The 23,977-nt window shown below is 32.9% G+C and overlaps 1 protein-coding gene across 2 annotated transcripts; it reads left to right on the forward strand.

Annotated features, from left to right (window-relative positions):
* Dbf4 (DBF4-CDC7 kinase regulatory subunit) lies at positions 1-23,977 on the forward strand. 2 transcript variants are annotated; one of them, XM_076860786.1, is made up of 12 exons: positions 1-266; positions 1,535-1,707; positions 7,942-8,121; positions 9,510-9,560; positions 10,625-10,694; positions 10,901-10,977; positions 12,746-12,782; positions 13,570-13,615; positions 15,369-15,497; positions 16,376-16,490; positions 20,181-20,305; positions 22,908-23,977. In XM_076860786.1, the coding sequence occupies exons 1-12, from the start codon at positions 221-223 to the stop codon at positions 23,881-23,883; spliced, it is 2,025 nt and encodes a 674-aa protein (XP_076716901.1). In that variant the 5' UTR covers positions 1-220; the 3' UTR covers positions 23,884-23,977. The 2 variants fall into 2 exon arrangements, with proteins under 2 accessions (XP_076716901.1, XP_076716911.1); XM_076860796.1 differs by having other exon boundaries at positions 13,573-13,615.

Raw genomic sequence — 23,977 nt, forward strand, 5'->3', positions numbered from 1 at the left:
CACTCGTTTGTGCTTTTTCCCTTTCCTCCTCCGCGCCTTGGAGCCGGACCCGTCCCCGGAAACTCGGCCTGCGGACCCGGCACCTTTGCTGCGCGGAAACCTCGGCGGACGAAAGGAAAGAGCGGGCCGTCCTGTCAACCGGGCCGGGGAAGCCTTGTTTTCGCGGCCGTCTGACGCCGCACCCGGGCCGGACCCAGCATGTAGGTACCGGGCAGCTGCCATGAACTCCGGAGCCATGAGGATCCACAGCAAAGGACATTTCCAGGGTACGAAGCCCCTCCTCCGCCTGCTGTCCCTTTAATCTTCCTCCTCCCATGGTTCCACCATTGATCTTCAAGACTTCTCCCGCCAGGTCCGCTGCTGCTTTGCTTTCCTGCCTGTCCTTCTCTGACCTGGAGGAAGGCTCCTTTAGGGTTTTGCCTCAAAAAGGGAACGGTTTCCACGGCTCCTCGCGCTCTCCTGTCCCCGTCGCGGCCCCACATTCCCGGTGCGCGGGTGGGTGAAAACCTGCAGCGTGGGGACCCGGGAACCTGCCGGGTCTCGCGGGGCCTTCAGTTTAAAGGCCGATGTGTTTGTGCCTTTTCTCTTCCTCATTAGATTGTATGATTCTGATTGGGTTTCTTGTCTTTAAATCATAGTTAAGGGACACTATTTGTATTTCAAACACACCCATTGTTGGTTGCAACTTAATAGTGAGACAAAAGCAAATTTTCATTTTATTCATTTTATTTGGCAAAAACACTTAAGCATCTGAAGTCATTCCTATGAGTATGTAGTAACCACCAAGAAATAGATTTGATTCCAAAAATTTAAAGCAGTTGCTTGCATCTGAGATGTTTTCAAAAATAATGGAATGAATGGTGATGTAATTCTAAATGGACCATTAAGTTCTTTTTTTAAAATTTGTTTTAATTAGTTACACATGACAGTACAATGATCTTGACATATCATACATTTGAATCAGATGGGGTATAATTTCTCATTTTTCTGAGTGTACAGGTTGCAGAATCACATTGATCATGCCTAAATGGACCATTAAGTTCTTAATATCTATATAAATGTGATTGAAATGATTCATTTAGTTCTTTTTAATAAAAGGCTTTATGTGAAATTTAAACTTGAGCAGTCAGTAAGTCTTGAAGACAAGGTCATTCTAGGTAACAGGTTGTTTGGGTCACTGTTCAACATTGTAAGCACCAATTTTGAATGTATACCAGAGTAGTGGAGGAAGGACCCCCATGGAGTTTACAAACCTAAGAGTCTTTCAAAAAGGGCTTATGTAGTCCCATGCTTTAATACATTCAACAGGAATTTTTCCTGCCGATTCCAGCTGTTATTTTATAATATGAAATCTATGAACACATGCAGGGCATTTCATCTTTACCTAAAAGTACTACAGAAAAGTACATTTAAACACTGATGATAAAAATTGATGTAATTATTTTTCTTGAGGTATTATTGCCTATGGAATATTCTTAAAATAGTAAAATCTTGTCTGTACAAAACATGATCTAATAAACATTTTTAATAATAGGTGGAATCCAAGTCAAAAATGAAAAGAATAGACCATCTTTGAAATCTCTGAAAACTGATAACAGAACAGAAAAATCCAAATATAAGCCACTTTGGGGAAAAGTGTTTTACCTTGACTTACCTTCTGTCACCATATCTGAAAAACTACAAAAGGACATAAAGGACCTGGGAGGGGTAAGTGAAAATCAATCGTACACTAACAAGAAAATATTTATAACTAGTACTTTCAAATATGTAATCATTTTAGTTTTTTCATTTTGCAAAATTTATGACCACCTATCAGCACCAAGTTTAAAATTTTTACCAGCTATTTACGGAAAACCATTTGAGGACTAGAGATGTAGTTCAGTGGTTGCCTGAAAGCATCCCTGGGTTCAATCCCCAATATCAAAAAAAAAGTCATTTGTTCTGACCTTTTATAGCTTGACAAAACTTCAGGTTTCGGTGATTAGTAGTCTTGTGTAAATTAAGTGTAAAAAATGAGACTGCCAGGTATGATAGCGCACACCTGTAATCCCAGCAACTCAAGAGGCTGAAGCAGGAGGATTACAAGTTTAAGGTTAGCCTCAGCAAGTTAGTGAGATCCTGTTTCAAAATAAAGAGGACTGGCGAAATTGCTCAGTAGTAAAGCAGCCCTGGGTTCAATGACTGGTACCAAAAAAGAGAGAGAGAGAGACTCCCTTTTCCTATTGGAACTGTTACTGCCTTCTATATATACTGTTATGTTGTCCTCCAAATAGCAGAAACTCTTCGATAATGATTATTGGGAGACCACATAGAGTTAAATCTTCTTTCCTACCTTATACGTTGATCAGATGATTCCTACTGGATTTCAAGTTTCTAAAGGTCAGCACCTTTAAATATCTGAACTGTTCATTTCATTCTGAGACTAGAAGCTCAGAAAAACATTTAACAAGTTGCCTAGAATTATTTGTCAATGTTATTTTACTTAACCTAAAGGTTATGTAATAGACTTGCCACCATATTGATTACACACATCACCTATAAAGATTATCTTCACATGTTAAAGAACCTGAGTAAAGTCTCCATTTTAGAAATGAAGTATTTGAGATCCAGAAAAATTAGATGGCTGGCCCTATCAGAGTAATATTAACCTCTTACTTCCCAGAGTAATATAGTACTATAGTATTCTGTTCTTCTAGCAAACAGTGGCTACAAAGTAGCTGTGTAATATAGTTTGACAGCTTTCTCAAATATGATAATCAATCCGTTCTATTAACCTGAGGTTTAATGGTCTAAATCAGTGAGGTTTGTTTTCTTAGCAGTAGAACCCTTCAGACAAAATCAAATACAGCAATCTAATGTGGAAAGCCTGTAAAAATGGAACTCTCCCAAAATACAGTGTCTAGGGCAGGAACCACTTGCCCTGGCCTCTTTCTTTTCTCCACTGTCCCCACAACTGTTCCTGAGGTATTCTCAAGAAAACAAAAATTTGAATTATTTCTGCCATACATTGAGAAACACTTTAAACTTTATGCTAACATGGTTTAAAATACATCAATGTGCATATTAAGGGCATAAGTTTCCAATTTCCCACCCTGAACTATAGATTTTTCAGTTGAATTTGCTTTATTAACTTCTTATTTATTTTAAGATTTACTTATTGAATTCTGATCTCTCCCACACACATACATACTGTCTTATGAAATTCAATGATGTTCATTCCTTGGGTACTGATTTCTGACTCTAGCACATTTCCTGTTTTGGTTACTAAAACAATATTGTCATAAAGCTATCCCTTATGAACTATAAAAGAATCTCGACCTCTGGGTAATTTTAAAGAGTTTTAGGATTCAGTTTTATGAAATATTAATTTTGTTATATATTTCGCTAAGGATTGTACTTTATATTTTTAGTTTTACATAGGCCTTTTATCCTTTATTGCTTATCTTGCTTTAGATATCATCCCTGATCCTGACTTCTTGTTTAATTCTAGTGTTGGTAAATTCATGTTAATACCCCATTTATCTCCACAGAGTACTTTTGATAAATTCAGCCACTAAAAGCATAGCAGTAAATTCTGATGCAGTGGGGAAAAATATTTAATAGTGGCTAGAAAAGTAGTAGCTATAAAACCATCTCAGAAGGACATAGAACCAGTGACATTTGTAAACAGTTTAGGTTAAAAGAAGGCAGTTGGAGAAGAAACAGAAATGTAAGGGCAAATATTTTGCCATACATATCATGAGTTTGAGTACATAGTTAAATATTTGATATTCATTTTCATGACCTAGAGTTACCTGGAAATAAGTTTTGAGTTTATTCTTCGAAAGGCATAGATTAACAATTTCTAATAAGTTGAAGACCGTGATAGAACAAATTCAAATTCAACAATCATTGGATTGTAGCATGCAAGGCACAGCATGGTGTGATTTAGTACTTTAAAAAATTAACCCTGTGTCCATCAACCAGCTTGTCTTAAAGTCCTAATCTAGATAGAGAAGGCATGGATACAGTTAATTGTAATACAACATAAAATATCAAAAGGAGGAGGAGATTACTTCCTGCTGAGGAATTGTGGAGCACATTGTACAGATACAATTTGAACTCTGTTGAAAAATGATTTAAGATTTAGGTAGGCATTTGAAAATTCAGAAATTTTTCCACCACTATGTGCCAGCACTATTTTAGATTGTTGGGGGTATAAAAATAAGTAATGTGTAGTACAGTCTTCTAAGAACTCAGTCTAGTAGGAACACCAGACAACTAAATAAAATAACTTATAGTAGAGCATTAAAAATATGTGGAAATTGTTATTAGAACACAGGTAGGAATCATAGCATAGATAACGTTTGCGCTAGGTTTTGAAAGCCTTGTAGGAATATACCAGTCAAAATGGACATACATATTAGAGGAAACAGCACATTTAAAATATATGTCAGTATAGTGATTCTTTTATTTTTTATTTTTTGGTACAGGGATGAAACCTTGGGGTACTCAACCACTGCGCCACATCCCCAGCCCTTTTTTGTATTTTTTTTAGAGACAGGATCTCACTGAGTTACTTAGGGCCTCGCTAAGTTGCTGGTGCTGCCTTTGAACACACAATCCTCCTGTCTCAGCCTCCCAAGCTACAGGGATTATAGGTGTGCACCACTATGCCCAGCCAGTGTGAGTTTGTTGCATAACTGCTAATATTGCAATGTGACTTTAGCAACAAGATTTAGATCGGAGAAATGGCTAGAAATGGAGGTATATTAGTACCAGATTTTAAAGTGTGTTTTATTCTACCAAGGAGTTTTAACTCAAGTCTAAGAAATGGAAAACCAAACAAAATATGTGGCACTAGCATAAAAGATAGACAAACAGACAAATGGAATAGAACAGAGCTCAGAAATAAGCCCTTTTATATTTATATACATGTAAGTATATATGTATATAGTCAATTACCAAGACCATTCAGTGGGCAAAACTGGTTTTGGGAAAGGTGGATATCCACATGTATAAAATGAAGTTTTATGACATATGTACATATGTACAAAAATTAACTCTAATTAATCTAAGATCTAAATATAAAGGTAAAATTTCTTCCTCTTTTCTTCCAAAATTCATTCATTTATTCTTTTTTTCTTATTGTACCAGAGATTGAACTCAGGGGTGCTTAATCACTTAGCCACATCCCCAAACCTTTTTTTGAGATAGGATCTTGTTAAATTGTTTAGGGCTCACTAAGTTGCTAAGGGTGACTTTGAACTTATAATCCTCCTTCCTCAGGCTACTAAGCCACTGGGATTATAAGCATGTGCAACCATGCCTGGCTAAAGGTAAAATTCTTAGAGGAAAATATAGAGGGAAATCTTTATAACATAGGATTTGGCAATGATTTCTTGGGTATGATGCCAAAATCATAAGCAACAAATGAAAAGGTAAATGTGACTTAGTCAAAATTAAAAACTCTTGTGGCTCAAAGGACACTATTATGAGAGTGAAAAGACAACTCATAGAATGGTAGGTAATGTTTGCAAATTATGTATTTGATAACTGATTAATATCAATGATATATAAAGAACTTATATGGCTCAACAAAAGATAATCTAATTTAAAAATGGGCAAAAGCTGGATGTGGTGGTACATACTTTTAGTTCTATTACTTGGAGACTGCAGCACGAGGATCACTTGAGACTACCAGTCTGAGACCAGCCTGGGCAGTGTAGCAAGACTGTATTGTTAAAAAAAAAAAAAGACAAAGGTCCTAAGGAAACATTTCTTCAAAGAAGATATACTAATGGCTAATAAGTGCATGAAGAGATGTTCAACATCTATAAGCATTTCCCTTAATGCAAATCAAAACTACAATGAGTCATGCAATGAGTTTTATGGCTACTAAGAACCAGAAAATTGTATGTGTTGTGAAGAATGGAACCTTTGTGTACTATTGGTGGGAATGTAAAATGATGTGACCACTATGCAAGACAGTATTCATGGTTTCTGGAAAAATTAGAAGTTTTCAACAATTCTATTTCTGGATGTATATCCAAAAGAATTGAAAGCAAAATGTCGAAATAATATTTGTATATCCATATTTAGAGCAGCATTATTCACAACAGACAAAAAGTGGAAACAGCCCAAATGTTCAACAGGTAAATAAACAAAACATTGTATACACATAAAATGTACTATTTAGCTATAAAAATAAACGAAATTCTGATACATGCTATAACATGAATGGACCTTAAAAACATTTTGGTAAGTGAAAGAAGCCAGTCACAAATACAGGATTCTACTTAAATGAGTATCTTAATCCACTTTCTATTGTTATAGCTGCATAACTAGAGTAATTTAAAGGATTGAGGTTTGTTCGACTTCTAGTTTTTAAGGTAGTAAAGTTCACAATTAGGCATCATCATCCAGTGAAATCCTTGTTATTGGGGACTATATACAGAACCTCAAATTGACAAAGGGCATTACATAGCAAAATTGATCTTCCTAACTCAGATCTTGTCTCTTATAAAACCCCAGTCTCATTGATTTAGGGCCTGGATTAGGACTTCATTCAACTTAATTTCTAAAGATTCTTCCTCCAAATGCCAGTCAGAATAAATTTTCACCCTCTTAAATACCCTACAATGGGAATTAAATTTCAAGATGACTTTTAATGAGGATGTTCAAATCACAATAGTGAAGCATCTAGAATTGCCAAATTCATATAGAGTAGAATAGAGGTTACCAGGGGCTGTGGTGGTTGGGAAATAGGGTTATTATTGTAATGAGTATCAACTTTCAGTTTGGGAAGATGAAAAAATTCTGGAATTGATAGTAGTGATGACTGTATAACATCGTGGTTGTACTTATTGTCACTGAATTATACACAAAAAATGGTTGAAATCATAAAAAGAACCTCTGGCATTGCTACAGCCTCATATTTATGAAAATGAAGACAGTGTTGAACATATAAATTGTCATTTATATTTCTGCCTGGCCTTGCATGAATTTGAGTCGAATAATATATTCCAGAATATATAAGTTTAATAAAGTTTTTAATAAATTTTATTTATTAACTGGTCATTTAAAGTGAATATTGTGGGAAAAGGGTGATTTGATTTTTAATGAGTAGTGATTTATTTCTGATTAGTATTTAGTGTTTTTCTGTAACATTTGTGTATTTATACAATATATATTTTAATAATACTCTTAATATTATTCTACTTAGTATTTAATTCTACTTAATCTAGTGTTTTATTTCTGCCACTAGAGGCAGGTGCTCTTCAATAATATTGACTTTGGTACATGTTTATAAATTTAGGCATTTAAGCATTTGTTTTCAAATATTTTAGTGGGAAAATTCAGTCTTATGCTGATGAGGGTAAATGTTTCCTCCACCTTATAAGTTTAAACCTTTGGGGATATAACTTCATGATTCAGAGTCATGCTGTATAATACAGTAACCATATATGTGTCTATTTAAATTCATTAAAATTAAATAAAATTTAAAATTCAATGGCTTGGACATAATAACTATATTTCAAGTCCTTATGGCTACATGTGGCAACTTGTTACCATATTAGATATGCAAAGAGCATTTCTCCATCATTACCGAAAGTTCTACATGCCTGCTGCTTATATTGAATCAGAACACTTATATTCAAATTCTTTTATTTACTACTGGTGTGACCTCAAGCAAGTCACTCCAATTGTCTCCTGAAAAATGTGGATAATATTAATACTATGGGGTTGTTACATAGATTACATTGATTAGGGTAAAATACTTGCTGTTGTGCTTTTAGAACTCTCATTATATTTCCATAGAACTCCAGATTGAGAAAAATATAGACTTGAAAACACCAATTTGCAAGATATTAAGTTACATCAATGGAAATTTTATACTGTGCCTAGTGTATGAAACAAGTAAGGTTTTTATTACATAAAAATACTTTGTTTTCCCTCTAGCGAGTTGAAGAATTTCTCAGCAAAGATATCAGTTATCTCATTTCAAATAAAAAGGAAGCAAAATTTGCACAAACATTGGGCCGAATTTCTCCTGTACCAAGTCCAGAATCTGCATATACTGCAGAAACCACTTCACCTCATCCCAGCCATGATGGAAGTTCATTTAAATCTCCAGATTCAGTAAGTCTCTTTAAATGATGGAAGTTCATTGAAATCTCCAGATAGATTAAGTCCTTTTAAGACTCTCAGGCTGTAGCCTGAACATCTCATGATTTTCAGTAGCATGCTGGCAGCAGAGTTCACTTGGGTAGAAAAGTTATTGTGGCTTTCTAGTTATTAATAAGGTTGCTATCTTAGAAAGGTGATTTTTTTTTTCTTAATAGTATAGTGTAGTCATACCCTGTTGCCTAAAATGTGCCCTTGTACTTGAAGATGGGTTTTATTTTTTAGAGTAATTGACAATTAAAAAATAATAGCAGATTATTCCTTTAAAGAAGAACTAGAAACCTTTTATAATTTTAGACCAGGGATAAGCAAACAGACAAAATTCAGCCTGCTGCCTGTTTTTTGTATAGCTTTGCAAACTAAGCATGGTTTTTAAATTTCCAAATGGTTGGTAGAAAAAAATGAACCAGTATTTTGTAACAAGTAGAAATTATATGAAATTCAGATTTCTTTGCTTGTAAAGTGCAATTAGAACATAGCTGTAACTGTTAGTGTAGGTATTACTTGTGGTTGCTTTTGTCTTTAGGCAGAATTCAATCATAGTAATAGAGACCATATGACCTAGAGAGCCCTTTGCGTAGAGAGGTTACCACCCCCATTATAAAATTATTGATATATCTAACACTTCATTAATAAATTGGAAGATACAAGTAAGCACAAATTTATTTAATTGGTTGTGGGGAGGTAAGAGATTGAAAGAAAAAATTCATTTATTGAAAGAAAAACTTCACTTATTCTCAATTTTAGATTGAAATGAACTAAATTGTGATTTTTTTAAAAATATTTTCTTTTGTTTACTGTAGTTATTTGAGAAGCAGAAATGGAAAAACAGGTATAAAAAAAGAATTACAAGAGAAAATCACTTGAAAAAAACATGGAAGGAAAAATAGTCAAAGAAGTGAAAAGAGATAAAGACGGCTTATGCATTTTTTCAATTAATACTTTTTTGAAGCAAGGAGATAATACTAATGATTGATTCCCAATTAATTTTGCTCATCATATTTCAACTACTTTTCTTGGTATTTTATTTAAAAAGGAATATAACTTATAAATATAGTATATAAAGTTTGTATTTTTTCTTAAATCTTCATTTTAATAAACTAAAGTGTAAACTAGGTAATTATAAGTATAAAACTTCAATGAAACCTATTTTTCTATTGAATAGAATTTACTGCAGAACTGAACTCTTGGGTCTCATTTGGTTGAATTAAGTTGCTCCACAAAAACAAGAAGAAACAAACTTTTTCTTTTTTTTTTTTTTTAAATATTTTTAAAGTTTTCCTCAAAGGATCACTGTTACAACTCATATAGAGTTTTTTGTGTATTTTTCTTGGACTTTATAGGTTTGTTTAAGCAGAGGAAAATTACTAGTTGAAAAAGCTATCAAGGATCATGTAAGTAGGAACTTTAATTTCACACTGTCCCCAACCATACAATATCATGTTCTGTAGGGATCTAAATTCATCCATTGGCAGATTTTGCTTTTTTAGGGTTTTTTTTCCCCTGATATTTGAGCATCTTGTTTATAAAAGATGAGATTCTGGGGTAGAATTGAGTGCTTTTCTTTTAATTAAAAAAAAAAAAAATTACAGCTGGGTACTGTGGCACATGCTTGTAATCCCAGCAGCTCCTGAGGCTGAGTGAGGAGGATCATGAGTTCAAAGCTAGCCTCAGCAACAGTGAGGAGCTTAGCAACACAGTGATGCCCTGTTTCTAAATAAAATACAAAATAGGGCTGAGAATGTGGCTCAGTGGTTGAGTGTCCCTGAGTTCCATCCCTGGTACCAGAAAAAAAAAAAATTACAGCAGTTTAAAAAAACACTCTAGTTGTTTGCAGTTTAGTAAACTTGTTTTGCTCTATTGAGAAAATATTTAAACTTGGCATTTTAAAATGATTCTCAAAGCTTAAACATGATCTTCAAACGTAATGTTTACTTATATTTTGCTTTTGGTATAGCCAGATATTCAGCTTGTTTTTCATACTTTCTGGTATTTTCAGAAAAATCAAAATAAATTTGTTCCTTTAAAAAAATTAACACTGTTTTTTTTTTTACTAAAAATGCAACTGGATATTATAGATATCCTTGAAATCTTCCTTTCATTCATTCTTAATAGTAAAAGTGTAAGTTGCAGCATGTATCTCCTTTACAAAGAACAGAATTTGCTTTTCATGGAAAAACATCCCCATCTTGTGGCCTTTTAAATTATTGTTGGAAACTTTTGAAATTTCCCTTAAAGTATGCATTGAGTTTTTTCAAGAACATATTACTATATTAAACAGGATTGATTTTAGAAATACCAAAAGAAAAAAATGAGGTCTTCAGTGCTATTATAATTCTATATGACCTGTTATGAATAACAGTGACATTTAGCTTTAAGTTTTTTTAAGAAAGTAGCTCATTTTTAATAGCAATTTTCTAGAAAAATTATCAAACCTTATTTGTTTGTTTTTTAACAGGATTTCATTCCTTCAAATAGTATATTATCAAATGCCTTATCATGGGGAGTAAAAATTCTTCATATTGATGGTAAGGATTTTATAATTGACTTTTGACAATATTGGGTATAGGACTTACGTCCATCCTTTGGTTCCTGGCTTTACATAGTGAAAACTTTTATAATACCTATAATGATAAATCCTTCATCTAAATTTACTACAACTCTAAGAAAATACTGATGTTTCACTCAAACTTGAAAATTATTAATCATAAGCCCTTTCTTTCTTTTAATAAAGACATTAGATACTACATTGAACAAAAGAAAAAAGAGTTGTATTTACTCAAGAAATCAAGTACTTCCATAAGAGATGTGGTATGTTGTCTTCTTTAATTGTTAAACTAGTTTTTAAAAGTGGTCAAGTTTTGTTTTTTATTTTATTTTTAGTCTTTATGTACCTGTGAAATATTTCCTGCCAGGTTCAAAATATTGTCAGAATCTCAGGGTGAATTTGTGTATTGTATGCATGTTTCTGAATTTTTGTGTATGATTTAACTTTAGGATTGTACTCATGAGGAAAAGTTGCCCTTGGGATAGTGGAGTGACAAATGAGTTTTGATTTTTATTTTTTACTTCCTTTTTGGTTGCTAGTAGGTTTTTGTTGTTGTTGTTTTTATACATTCACATATAAGCATATGCATATCTCACACCTATACAGATATATATATATTTTTTTTTAGTTGTAGATGGACACAACACCTTTATTTTATTTTTATGTGGTGCTAAGGATCGAACCCATGCCTCACATGTTGTAGGCAAGCACTCTACCACTGAGCTACATACAAGCCCAGCCACCTGCTATTGTTTTTTTATAGGTACTTTTGTATACTCTGTAGAATAAAACTAAAATACCCTATTGCATAAGAAATTCCTAATATAAATAATGTATTATTTTTTAGAAACAAATAGTGAATATAGTATGATGATGGTGTAACAAAATCTTGTATGGCTATATAGTCTGACCTTGAAACGAATACAGTAAACCTTCCTTTGATCCCACATCCCTACCTACTATCCAGTCTTTATATCACTCCTTTCATTCATGCTTCTTAAATCTCTTAATATTTTCCATTCACTTTTCAACCTATAAGATATGAAACTCCTGACCAATTTGCTGAATCAATTTGATATTTTTTAAAACCAATCATATTGGTTTTCTTAACCATTGTCCATTCTGTCCCTGCACTTTTCTAATCTCTCCTGGAATATCTCATTTCGTAGCTGACTTTGGCTTTCCTCATATGTCCAGACCATTCTTTTGTGGTCTGCTTTGGTTTTCCTCATTCAGTCCTCAAGTAACTAGGATCCAGATGAAAATAAATTTCATAGGAAAGAGTGTATAAAGACATGAAAACACAAATAAGTAATTTGGCATGTTTAGGCAATTTCTTATTATTATAATAAATACAGCTTGATAATTGAGTGGGATATCACTTAGTACAACTCCAGGAATACTAAAAGGTCTCTCTTGATTTTACCTCAACTTATCCCTGACGTTCTGTTTTGTATTTCCTCAATCTTTTTTTTTTCTTTCTGTTTTTCAATTGGAGATAGCTGTTCACTTATCTTTGAGTTTACTGACACTTCATTCTGTCATCTACATTCTATTAAGGCCATCCAATGAATTTTCTATCTCCTATAATGTATTTTTCAGTCCAACAATTTCTGGTGAATTCTTTTTTCTACTGATAACTTATACTTTTGTTTCATTTTAAGTGTGTTTACCTTCACAGTAATTGTGACATTAGAAATATTTTGGTCTTAGAATCTGATTATTGTTTATCTTCAATAATTGGTCATTTTTTCCTGTTTTTTTTTAATAAGCCAGATAAGTTTGCATTTTATATATAGGATATGTAAATGTTATGTTGTGTAGGCCCCAGATCTATTACAATTAGTCTAGAGACTGTTGATTTTGTTTTTGCGATTGTTTTAGCAGGCAGTCATCCCAGTTTTGTTCAGCCTGTCAGTTCTGTCTTAATTTTTGTGGGTGGTTGTTCTAATTTGTTTCAGTTTTCAAAAACAAGTGCTATTGCTTCTTTTACTATACTTTTAAACACATTATTTTCACAATTTTTTTAAGGGAAAAAGAGTTGGTATTGGAACACAAAAAGCAAGAAGTAAGTATTTTGATACCCATAAATATATATGGTTTATACCTATAAAATAGAATAAATCACATAGTCTAATATCATGTAAATGGCTCTTTAAATTGTTTGTTTTTAGGGGATTCCTGGTTATTTTTAGAACATGTACTCCCTATGACAGTCTGATGAAGCCTGTGGAACCCCCTCCCTTGAATAATATTTCTTAAAACACTTTTTTTTATCATTACATTATTAAAAAATCAATTATGTTGACATTGATTTATGAAAGTTATTTTAATTATAAAGTAGTGATGTACTTGCTTTTTATTGCATATTGAAAACAAGTTTCTATCAGTTATTCTGATTGCTACTGTAATTTTTAAAGTGATAAGCATAAGCAATGTTTTATATATCTATAACAACCAGTATACTGTGAAAATACATGCTGTTCCATTGGTAGCAAAGTTATAGTAGTGTCAGTGCTACTGTGATCTGTTACTTACATTTATAATTGGAGGAAATGTTAAGTATCAACTAGAGGGTAGTGAAAATAAAAATGTAACTTTTCTATGTCAATTCACATTCCTCCTATATCATAGACCCTTTAGGAATTCCATTTAGTTTGAGAATCTCAGAATATGGCCAGACCTTCTGAGATTTTTGAAAATGGAGTGATACTGGAATGGCCTTCTCCTTAGGATTAAATCTTTGAAATGAATAGGTTATTTCTGGTTTCAGGGGGATTTTGTCAAAGTGGTTTTATTTCAGTGGGGATCCTGGATTTGCAGCTCCATAATATTATGTTTTCTATGTTCTTAAGCAGGAAGACTCAAAAAGCCTTTTGTAAAGGTAGAAGATATGAGCCAGTAAGTATCTTAAGTGTGATAAATGTGACTTAGATGCAGTTTTAAAGGAGAAAATCTCTTTAAATTAATGAAGCTATTTCCATTAATACTGTTAAGTTCCTTTATATTACATAAGTGTGCATGTGTCATTAATTCATTTGCGCTTAAGGACTGGATTTAATTTCAGTATATTGTAGATGTCTTTGAAGTATCTGGTTTAGAGCAATCATGAGTCCAGCTCTTTTTTTAGCATTTCAAATACTTGTTCTCTACAGTACCATATGATTTAGAACTACAACTTAAAGATCACTCTTACATTTGTTAAAATAGGTATTAGATGCTATTTGGAAATATAAAATTGAAATATAACATCTAGTGTGGAAGCTTTCCTACATTTTGAAGTTTTCTAGAATAATTTTGGTGAAAATTATACATATAAATAGTTTGGAATAGAAGAATTAGATTTCTTTCTTTTCAGGTATTTATTTAAACATGTATAGTTCTTTTGGGTGCTCACTGAGGTAACAAATGTGTTAAAACTTCTTTTGATGAAATGTGTTACTGTGAAGAAAAAGTGCAATTCAGAGTTAGGTCTATAGAAAACACCATTAAATGGAAAGATCGCCACATTTATGGATTAGAAGACTTAATATTGTTAAGATATTGATTAACATTACTAATGCATTCTATAGATTCAGTGTCATCCTTGTCAAAAATCCCAATGATGTATTGTTTTGTAGAAGTAGAAAAACCCATTCAAAAATTCAGTTGAACTCTCAAGAATCCCCATATATCTAAATCAGTCTTGAAAAAAGAATAAAGTGAAATTTCTCACACTTCGTGATTTCAAAATTTACTACATAGCTACAGTAATCAAAAAGTTTGGTACTGGCATAAGCTCAGCCATATAGGTAGTTTACAGAGCCAGGAAAAAACCCATCACACATATGATCAAATCGTTTTTGCCATAAGGAGGGCATTGAATGGAAAAGAACCATAACAAAAACTGCGGGGGGAAACTAGATATCAACATGCAAAAGAATGAAGTTGAACTCTTATAAGACCTAAAACTATAAAGCTCTTAGAATAAAACACAGGATAGACACTTCATGACATTGAATTTGTTGATGGTTTTTTTAGATATGATATGAAAAGCACAAGCAGCAAATAAAATAAAAAGAATTGAAGTGTATCAATTGTAAATTCTGCACATCAAATGACAACAGTTAAAAGCTAACCTAAAGAATGGGAGAAGGTAATTGCAAATCATATATCTTATGAGGGGTTTATATCCAGAATATATAAAGAACTACAATCAAAAGAAAAACATTACTCAACAAACAAAACCCCAGATATAACCTGATTAAGGAATGTACAAAGCACACTTTCTCAGTGATATATGCATGGCCAACCAACAAATGAAAAGATATTCAAAATCGCTAATAGATAAATGAAAGTCTAAATCAAACAATACCACTTCATATCAATTAGGATATCCACTTTTTTTAATTTAAAAAATAAAATAAAGGTAAACGTTACTCAAATCCATCAGCAAATGAACAAAGAAAACAAGATGTGGGAGATATATACATATGTATACACAAAATGGTATATTAAGTCATAATAAAAAATGATATGACATGGATGAAGCTTGAGAACATTATTCTAAGTGAAAGGAGGTAAGACATTAAAATTGGTTTCCTTTAATATAGGTTCAACCTACAAATTGGTTGTATTTAATCACAGAAGCCTATTTGTCTGTTTTTTCTTTTAGACTTTATAGGCCATTTTATCTTCAGATGACAAATATGCCTTTTATAAACTACTCAATTCAGAAGCCCTGCAGTCCATATGATGTAGATAAGCCATCTAGTATCCAAAAGCAAACTCAGGTTAAACTAAGGTTGGTTTGAATCATTACCTTTACAAGGAATATTCTTAAGGTTATCATCTCAAGAAATTATTTCTTTATAAGCACATATTTGAAATGGTTCATTTTATTTCATGATAGGGGTGATGTTTCTGTTTCTAATCACTATTCTGCTTACTTTTCATCCCTTGTATATTTGTAATGACCCTATGCTTAAAGTTTGAATCTATTTTAAGTGCATCATGTTTAGACTTTAGTTTGCAGAGAAGGGACATGGGGATGAAATGTTTGCAGATAATACAAATGGGTATTTTTCTTTCAAGAACCATCTGAAGTATGGCTCCAGAATATTTAGTACATTCTTATTTTGCTTTTAAATTTCTTTCAAAAATATATGGGCCAGGTGTGGTGGCACAGGCCTGTAATTCCAGCAACTTGGGAGGCTGAGTCAGGAGGATTGCAAGTTCAAAAGCAGCCTTAGCAACTTAGCAAAACCCTGTCTCAATAAATAAAAAGGGTTGAAGATGTGGCTCAATGGTTTTAAGACCTCTGGCTTAAGTCCTCAGTTAACCTCTCCCCACCAAAAAAAATTTGCCAGGCACAGTCCTGTAATCCCAGTGACTCAGGAGACTGAGACAGGAGGATCACACATTTGGGGCCAGCCTGTACAACTTAGAAGCAATGTCCTGTCTCAAAAACAAAAGGGTTATAAATGTAGCTAAATATAGTGTCCCTGGGTTCAATCCTTAATACCCCCCAGAAGAAAGAAATAAATGTGGGTAAAAGTACTTGCTAGTAATTCAATTCTGTGCAAATTATGTAGATCTCGTGTAGGACAGTAAATTTTGAAAATTATTCTTTAGATTAGATTTAGCAGGTTTTTTTTTTTAACCATTTCTATCTATCTCCAGAATTCAAACGGATGGCGATAAATATGGTGAGACCCCAATCCAACTCCAGTTGAAAGAGAAGAAAAAAAAAGGATATTGTGAATGTTGCTTACAGAAATATGAAGATCTCGAAACAGTAAATGTGATTTTATATTTAGGGGATTAATGTTTCAGAAACTCTGAAGAATATTTGTAATTTAAATTTTAACTTAATCCGATTTTGGTTTATAACTTGATAATTACAGATAAGTTTTTTTTTTTTGTAGGTGGACACAGTACCTTTATTTATTTATTTTTATGTGGTACTGAGGATTGAACCCAGGGCCTCACATGTGCTAGGCAAGCGCTGTACTGTTGAGCCACAGTCCCAGTTCCTACAAATAGTTTATATTTCTTTTTTTTTTTTTTTTGATAGAAATATCTAGAAATATCTTAAATTTTGAGAACCCAAAATAATTTGAAAATATTTGAAAAATAATCAAGTATATGTAGAGAATGTCATATCATTGCTTTGGAAAAACTAAACCAAACCAAAAAAATAAAGATGTTGTTAGTAATTTAAACCAGCCAAGGAATATTTAACTGATAGAATAGAGAATTATTATGTAATAAGACTTGTGTATATTAAAATAAGCAAGAGGAATAGTCTTAAACTGATTGAGTCAATGAAATAACACATCATGGTGGCCTGGACTAAACATGGTAAAGAAAGTGCTTGAGACATGCTCAAGATTATGGGTATATTTTAAAGTTGGGGCTGAAGAGGATTTGCTGATGGGAGTAGCTATTGGCAGTGAGAGGAAATGATGACTCACACATAAAGTAATCTGGGCCTGAAATTTTTTGCTTCTTATTTACTATTGGGAAGAAAAGAGTTGAAAAAAAGTGGAGAATTCTTGAGGTAGCAGGAAGATCAAATAGAATAGTTGGCAGGACATACCAGATAGAGTTTTAAAGATGGGGGGCTACTAGTTTTAATATTTTTAGTTATAGATGGACACAATAAATTTACTTATTTTTATGTGGTGCTCAATACCAAAGAAAAGGAGTAGGAGCTTTGGACGTAGGTTCATTAGATTTGAATCCTGGCTTCTTGTCTGTGTGTCCTTAGACAGAACCTGACACATAGTAAATGCTTATTAATGTTATTATTTGAATGGTTAGTTTCTATTTGAATGGTTTATTTTTAAGATAGTAAATAGAAAGCCAGGTGTGGTGGCTCACCCTTGTAGTCCCAACTATTTCAGAGGATCAGTTAAGTGCACAAATTCAAGACCAGCCTGGGCAATGTAGCAAGATACTATCTTTTTTTTTTTTTTTTTTTTTTTTTTGGTTTTATTTTTTAAATACATGACAGAGGAATGCATCACAATTCTTATTACACATATTGAACAATTTTTTATACCTCTGTTTGTATATAAAGTATGTTCCCACCAATTCATGTCTTCATACATGTACTTTGGATAATGACATCTATCACATTCCACCATCCTTGCTAATCCCTGCCCCCTCCTTTTCCCTCCCACCCCTCTTCCCTATCTAGAATTCATCTATTCCTCCCATGCTTCCCCTCCCTACCCCAGGATGAGTCAGCCTCCTTATATCAGAGAAAACATTAGGCATTTTGGGGGCGGGAGGGAGATTGGCTAACTTCACTTAGCATTATCTTCTCCGGTACCATTCATTTACCTGGAAATGCCATGAAGAAACTACCTTAACAAAAATAGATAGCTATGATAACTTGGTTTGGTCTGGTTTGGATTTAAGATGTTGGGAAAGCTAAAGAAAAAGAATAAATTTTTAAAATATCTGATTCATAAAGTATCTGTCTTCATACTCTTAAGTTGGAGTTTTACAACCCTAAATGATATTAGTGTGTATATATGTGTTTTATTTATATAATAAAGGGGAAATATGGTTTAAAATTGCATTTAATTAGAAGCTAAAATGTTTCAAATATTTTCCTTTCCCTAAAATCATTTTGAAATTACACATTTGTCCTAAGATTTACTTCACTGTTATAATGATAGAATAATCTAGAATGGCTTCTTTTCGTGATATTATTATGTGATTCTCAGAAAATGTTAATTCTGCAAAACAAAAAGTTGTTCAGTGGTTGTCACAAAAAAGGAAAATTAGTGGAAGTTGATGTTGGGAATGGAATTCATTTAAGATTTTGTCTTTTGAGTTTTTCATTTGTATGTTTTTTAGTCATTAAGAATAAAGAAGGGGGGCTGGGGCTGTAGCTAACTCAGCCTCACATGTATGAGGCACTGGTTCGATCCTCAACACCACATAAAAATAAAAAAATAAAGGCATTCTGTTCATTTACAACTACAAAAAAAAATAAAGAAAAAGAATAAAGAAGAGACTGGGGTTGTGGCTCAGTGGCAGAGAGCCTGCCTCACACATGTGAGGCACTGGGTTAGATCCTCAACACCACATAAAAATAGCAGAATAAAGATATTGCATCCAACTATAATTTGAAAATATTATTTTGTTTTAAATCTTAGGTTTCATAATGACCGAGTTCTACCTGTGCCAATCCGTTTAACAAATATTTTTGAATCAATAAAAAGATCTTCCTTGTACACATTATGGTCAGACAAGAAGATAAATACCAAACATGTATTTGCAAACATGATGAATGTCAAAAAAGCGAAGTATAGAGTGCAGTGGTAGTAAACAGTGCAGGTAGGGGTGAGGGGGGTGTAGCTTAGTGGTAGAGGGTGTGCTTAGCACACATGAGACTCTGGCTTCAATCCCCAGCAAGCACCCAAAAAATAAAAAGTAAAAATAAATACTGAGGTTACTTAACCAAAAGTACTACAGAGAAGCCCAACAGGGAAAGCTATATTAAATCAAGACCTAAAGAATGAGTAAGAGCAACTAGGTAGAAGTAGAAGGAAACTACATAAAAATTTAATATTGCTTTACTTAATTTGCTTAGGTGGTTAAAGGATTTTTTTTCCTTGTAGAATATACACTGAGTCTGACTTTATATATTTTGCCTTTATTATTTCTCTCTTTTCTTACATAATTGGCCATATATAATTTATATGTGGAAAATATTTCAAGTAAGAAAGAATACACATGTATTCTATGCATGATTTTGTGACCTGTGAGAATTTGGTTTTTGGCAATGCAATCAAATCATCAAAAGTTCTTTTAAATAACAGTGTCCTAATTAACTGACAGTTGATAGAATTAGCCTGGAAGTCCCACTCAGAAGGAACTTTGTTTCCTGTGAGTTTCATCCTAATATTCTATGAAATTCTTTTGTTGTTAACTTTTAAAATTGAGAATAACTTCTCTACCCTATATTAAGAGTACTGGGTGATGGACATAATTTTGTTTGTTCATTCTTGAATGTTTTCTTTGGTTATAGGTCTTTACTTTTTAATAACTTCACAGCATTTAATGTGGTTTATTTATTTAGTCTTATTGTACATATTTCATGTAATATTCCATAAACCCTACATTACTCACTTAGATGGGGAAAGGTGTCTTACAAAGATATTAGTACACAGTGAATGTTTAAATGTTACTGTTTTTCTTCTCTTTCGTTCTTTTTCTGATAATGTTTCTTTTCACTTCTGTTGTAATCACAAATTAGTATTTGTCACAGAAAAAAACAAAAATTTTAATGGATTTAAGAAGTAATTTGTTTTACTTCTTGACATACTTTTAAGTCTAGTAAGAGGTTTTGAAGTAGTTAATATAAACCTAACTTTACAGACATAAAAATGTTAGAAATTCTGAACAAAAAAGCATATGTTGGTTTAAAAATATAATTTTTGTAATATATTTGTTTGTTTGTTTTTAGCACCTTCTTAGTGAGCAACACAGAAACTTTGCACAGAGTAACCAGTATCAAGTTGTTGATGATATTGTATCTAAGTTAGTTTTTGATTTTGTGGAATACGAAAGAGACACACCTAAAAAGAAAAGGTAATTTATCAAAGTTTTATAATAATTCTAGATTATTAGACTATTTTATTACACTAAAAATCAAAGTTTACTTGTTCACAGAATATGTATTTTCAGGATATAAGTATGGTTAAGGACTAATAACTTCTTCCCCTACTTCCTACTTACGATTAGTTTTAGTCTCCTTGACATGGTTTAGAAAAGCAGCTGGCAAACTTTTTCTGTAAGAGCCAGATAGTTTATATTTTATATTTTTTAAACTGTAAGATTTTTGTTACATCTGTACAGCTTTGCTATTATACAACAAATATGGCTATTTTGCAACAAAGCTTTACTCACAAAAATAGACTGAAGGCTAGATTTTGCCCAGACTCTATAATTTGTCAATCTGTGGCCTTAGAATCATAAAGTTTACCATCTAGTTAGACTAAAAAGGCTTTGAACTTTTAGTTAATCTTATGGAGTTTTGAGAAACCTTTGTCTACTTGCCTCTATTAAGGCTTATCAATACTATCATAAATATTTTTGCTTAAATTCTATTGCTTATAATGAGTTTTAACTATGAATACAGTCCAGTTCAATATACAGTAACAGCACATTGACAAAAAGTGGTCCTGATTAGATTTTTCCCATTAATCTAAATTTTAAAAAATGCTTTCATATGGATATACTCTAGAGTTGGTGGTAACTCAAAGTTTATTCAGTATATTTATATATGTACTTTTATTTACTTAAATATTTTTTGAGATGTTGATGGACCTTTATTTTATTCATTTATTTACATGTGGTGCTGAGAATCAAACACTGTCCTTCACACATGCTAAGTAAGTGCTCTACTGCTGAGCCACAACCTCCGATAATTCTTTTGACTCTAGGTAAAACATTTTTGGGGGGTTTGTTTGTTGACTTTTTTTTTTTTTTTTTTTTGGTACTGGGGATTGAACTCAGGCATTCAACCACTGAGCCACATCCCCAGCCCTATTTCACGTTTTATTTGGAGACAGGCTCTCACTGAGTTGCTTAACACCTCACCATTGCTGAGGCTGGCTTTGAATTCGCCATCTTCCTATCTCAGCCTCCCAAGCTGTGTGCCACCGTGTCTGGCCGGTAAAACAGTTCTTAAATCTCATATTTCTGTAACATTCAGAATGGTTCACGACTGATTCACTAATACGGCATTTGCAGGCATATTTCCAACTATTAAAACTGTAGGGCTCCTGTAACAGCTTTCAATTCCCTAAACCTTATTCTGTAGCAAAATTCACAAAATTCTGAACTACTTGTTGGTGTTATGAGCTGGATACCCCATAAGTAAGTTACTTCCCTGCTTTTTTTTTTTTTTTTTTTTTTTTTTTTTTTTTTTTTTTAAAGTGCTGGGGATTGAACCCAGGAGCATTTCTACCTCTGAGCTACATTCCTGGGCATTTTAATTTTTTTATGTCAAAACAGGGTCTCACTGAGTTGCCTAGCTGGGCCTTGCACTAGTAATACTTATGTTTCAGCCTTCCGCATTACTGCAATTATAGGTGTGTGCCACTGCACCTGGCTATCTGGGCCATTTTTACCTGTGGGGCCAGTCTTCTAAACATTGGCTCCCTCTTTTTAAGCATATTGGACTAGTATTTCTGTTTTTTATCATCCTTTTTATAAATTTTTTTTTCTTTTTTTCCCTTGTGCCTGGACTCCAACCCAGGACCTTATGCATGATGGGCACAAAGGAAATCTTAAGTAAAAGTATAAACAAAAATACACATAATTTAGTATTGTCTAATACAAATCAGGATCCCAAGAATATGAAGATGCTCCATGAAGAAAAGGGTTTAAGGTCTTAGAACCATAAAGTTTACCATCTACTTAGACTAAAAAGGCTTAAAACTTTGTTTGAAATTTAAGGTTTACCAATAAGTATAAATATATTTAAGTTTCTAGCTCACATTGGTTATTTTTTAAGAAAAATGAGGAGTGAAATGTGCACGAATATAAATTATAGCAGGGCACAGTGGTGTGCACTTTTAATTTCATCTGCTCAGGAGACTGAGGCAGGAGGATCGCAAGTTTGAGGCTAGCCTTAGCAACTTAGTGAGGCCCTAAGAAATTTAGTGAGACCCTGTCTGAAAGTAAAAAGAATTAAAAGGATTGGGGATATGCTTAATGGTGAAGCACCCCTAGATTGAATCCCTGGTACAAGGAAGCTGGGGTGGAATTTATACACACAAACACATCAAAGCACAGAAATTATGAAATTTTCAGGATAATAAAACCTAGGATCCGACCCAGATCTCTTACTGTCATCTTTGGTTTACATGATTAAAGTAGTTTTAAACACCAAGTTCAAAATTTTGGTTATCCCTGGGAAGGAGGAAGAATGTGGATGAAAAACTTTAAAAGATAACTTTTGGGGGCTGCGGTTGTGGCTCAGCGGCAGAGTGCTCGCCTCGCAAGCACTGGGTTTGATCCTCAGCACCACATAAAAATAAACAAATAAAATAAAGTTATTGTGTCCAACTACAACTAAAAAATAATTTTTTTAAAAAAAGATAACTTATGCTAATTTGATTTCTAACTAAGGAATTTGTTTTCATAGCAACTAATTTTTTTCTTTTCTAATTTTTTCCTTATAAAGAATAAAATACAGTGTCGGATCCCTTTCTCCTGTTTCTGTAAATGTCCTGAAAAAATCTGAACCAAAAGAAAAGCTTGAATTGCAACATATTTCTCAGACAGACTTCAGGGAAAATTGTGCACAGATGATCGAGCAGAATTTCCTGTATGAAGAAACCCAGGAACCTGAACAAAAGCTTGGGTTTATTTCAGAATCCATCCCTTGTCTGTCACAAGAATTGAGAGGACTTAATGAGAAAATGATGGATGAATGTTCCATGTTAAGTGCAGCTGAGAATGACATACAGCAGAATTTTGCACAGCTACCTCCACATAAAAATAATCAGGAATGTATTCTTGACATTTCTGAACATAAATTAATTATAAATGAAAATAACTTAGAAGAACTAAGGGTAGATCACTGTCCATTTAAGCTACAAGCATCTATAAAAGTTTCTCATTTCAATACAGATAATAGTGCATCACAACCAAAACAAAAGTCAGATACTGCACTTTTTCTATCAAAAGACATAAAGGAAAAGGACCTTCATTCAGTGTTTGATGATGCTCCTGGTCTGATAACAATAAATTCAAAAGAACACCTAACAATAAAGACAAAAACATTGAATAGTCCTCCTGAAGAACTCAATGAATGTGATGTCAAGAATATGGATAATGTACCGTCTAGTAAAATCCATCGAAAAGTAAGAATATTATTAGGACGAAATAAAAAAGAAAATCTGGAACCAAATGCTGAATTAGATAAGAAAAGAACTGAATTTCTTATTACACAAGAAGAAAACAGAACTTATAGTTCACCAGTACAATCTCTAATGGACTTATTTCAAACAAGTGAAGAGAAATCAGAGTTTTTAGGTTTCACTAGCTATACTGAAAATAGTGGTATATGCAATGTTTTAGATATTTGGGAAGAGGAAAGTTCAAATAGTGTGTTAACGTTTTTCTCTTCTTCAACTTCTACATTTACTGGCTTTTAGTCTTTAAAAATGTATACTTTTTATAAAGTGATAAGGATCATATTCTTGAAATTTTTACAAATATAATTCTTAGGGTTTTTTTGCCAACTTTGTT

The sequence above is a fragment of the Callospermophilus lateralis genome, chromosome 1, assembly GCF_048772815.1.
Source record: "Callospermophilus lateralis isolate mCalLat2 chromosome 1, mCalLat2.hap1, whole genome shotgun sequence".
NCBI lineage: Eukaryota > Metazoa > Chordata > Mammalia > Rodentia > Sciuridae > Callospermophilus > Callospermophilus lateralis.

Bases quoted from the DNA above. Each gene is read 5' to 3' on its own strand.
- Dbf4 (XM_076860786.1), top strand. From the start codon at position 221: ATGAACTCCGGAGCCATGAGGATCCACAGCAAAGGACATTTCCAGG. The intron at 10,978-12,745 runs GTATGTTGTCTT...AATTTTTTTAAG, and splicing joins GTACTTCCATAAGAGATGTG to GGAAAAAGAGTTGGTATTGG. The intron at 16,491-20,180 runs GTAAATGTGATT...GTTTGTTTTTAG, and splicing joins AATATGAAGATCTCGAAACA to CACCTTCTTAGTGAGCAACA.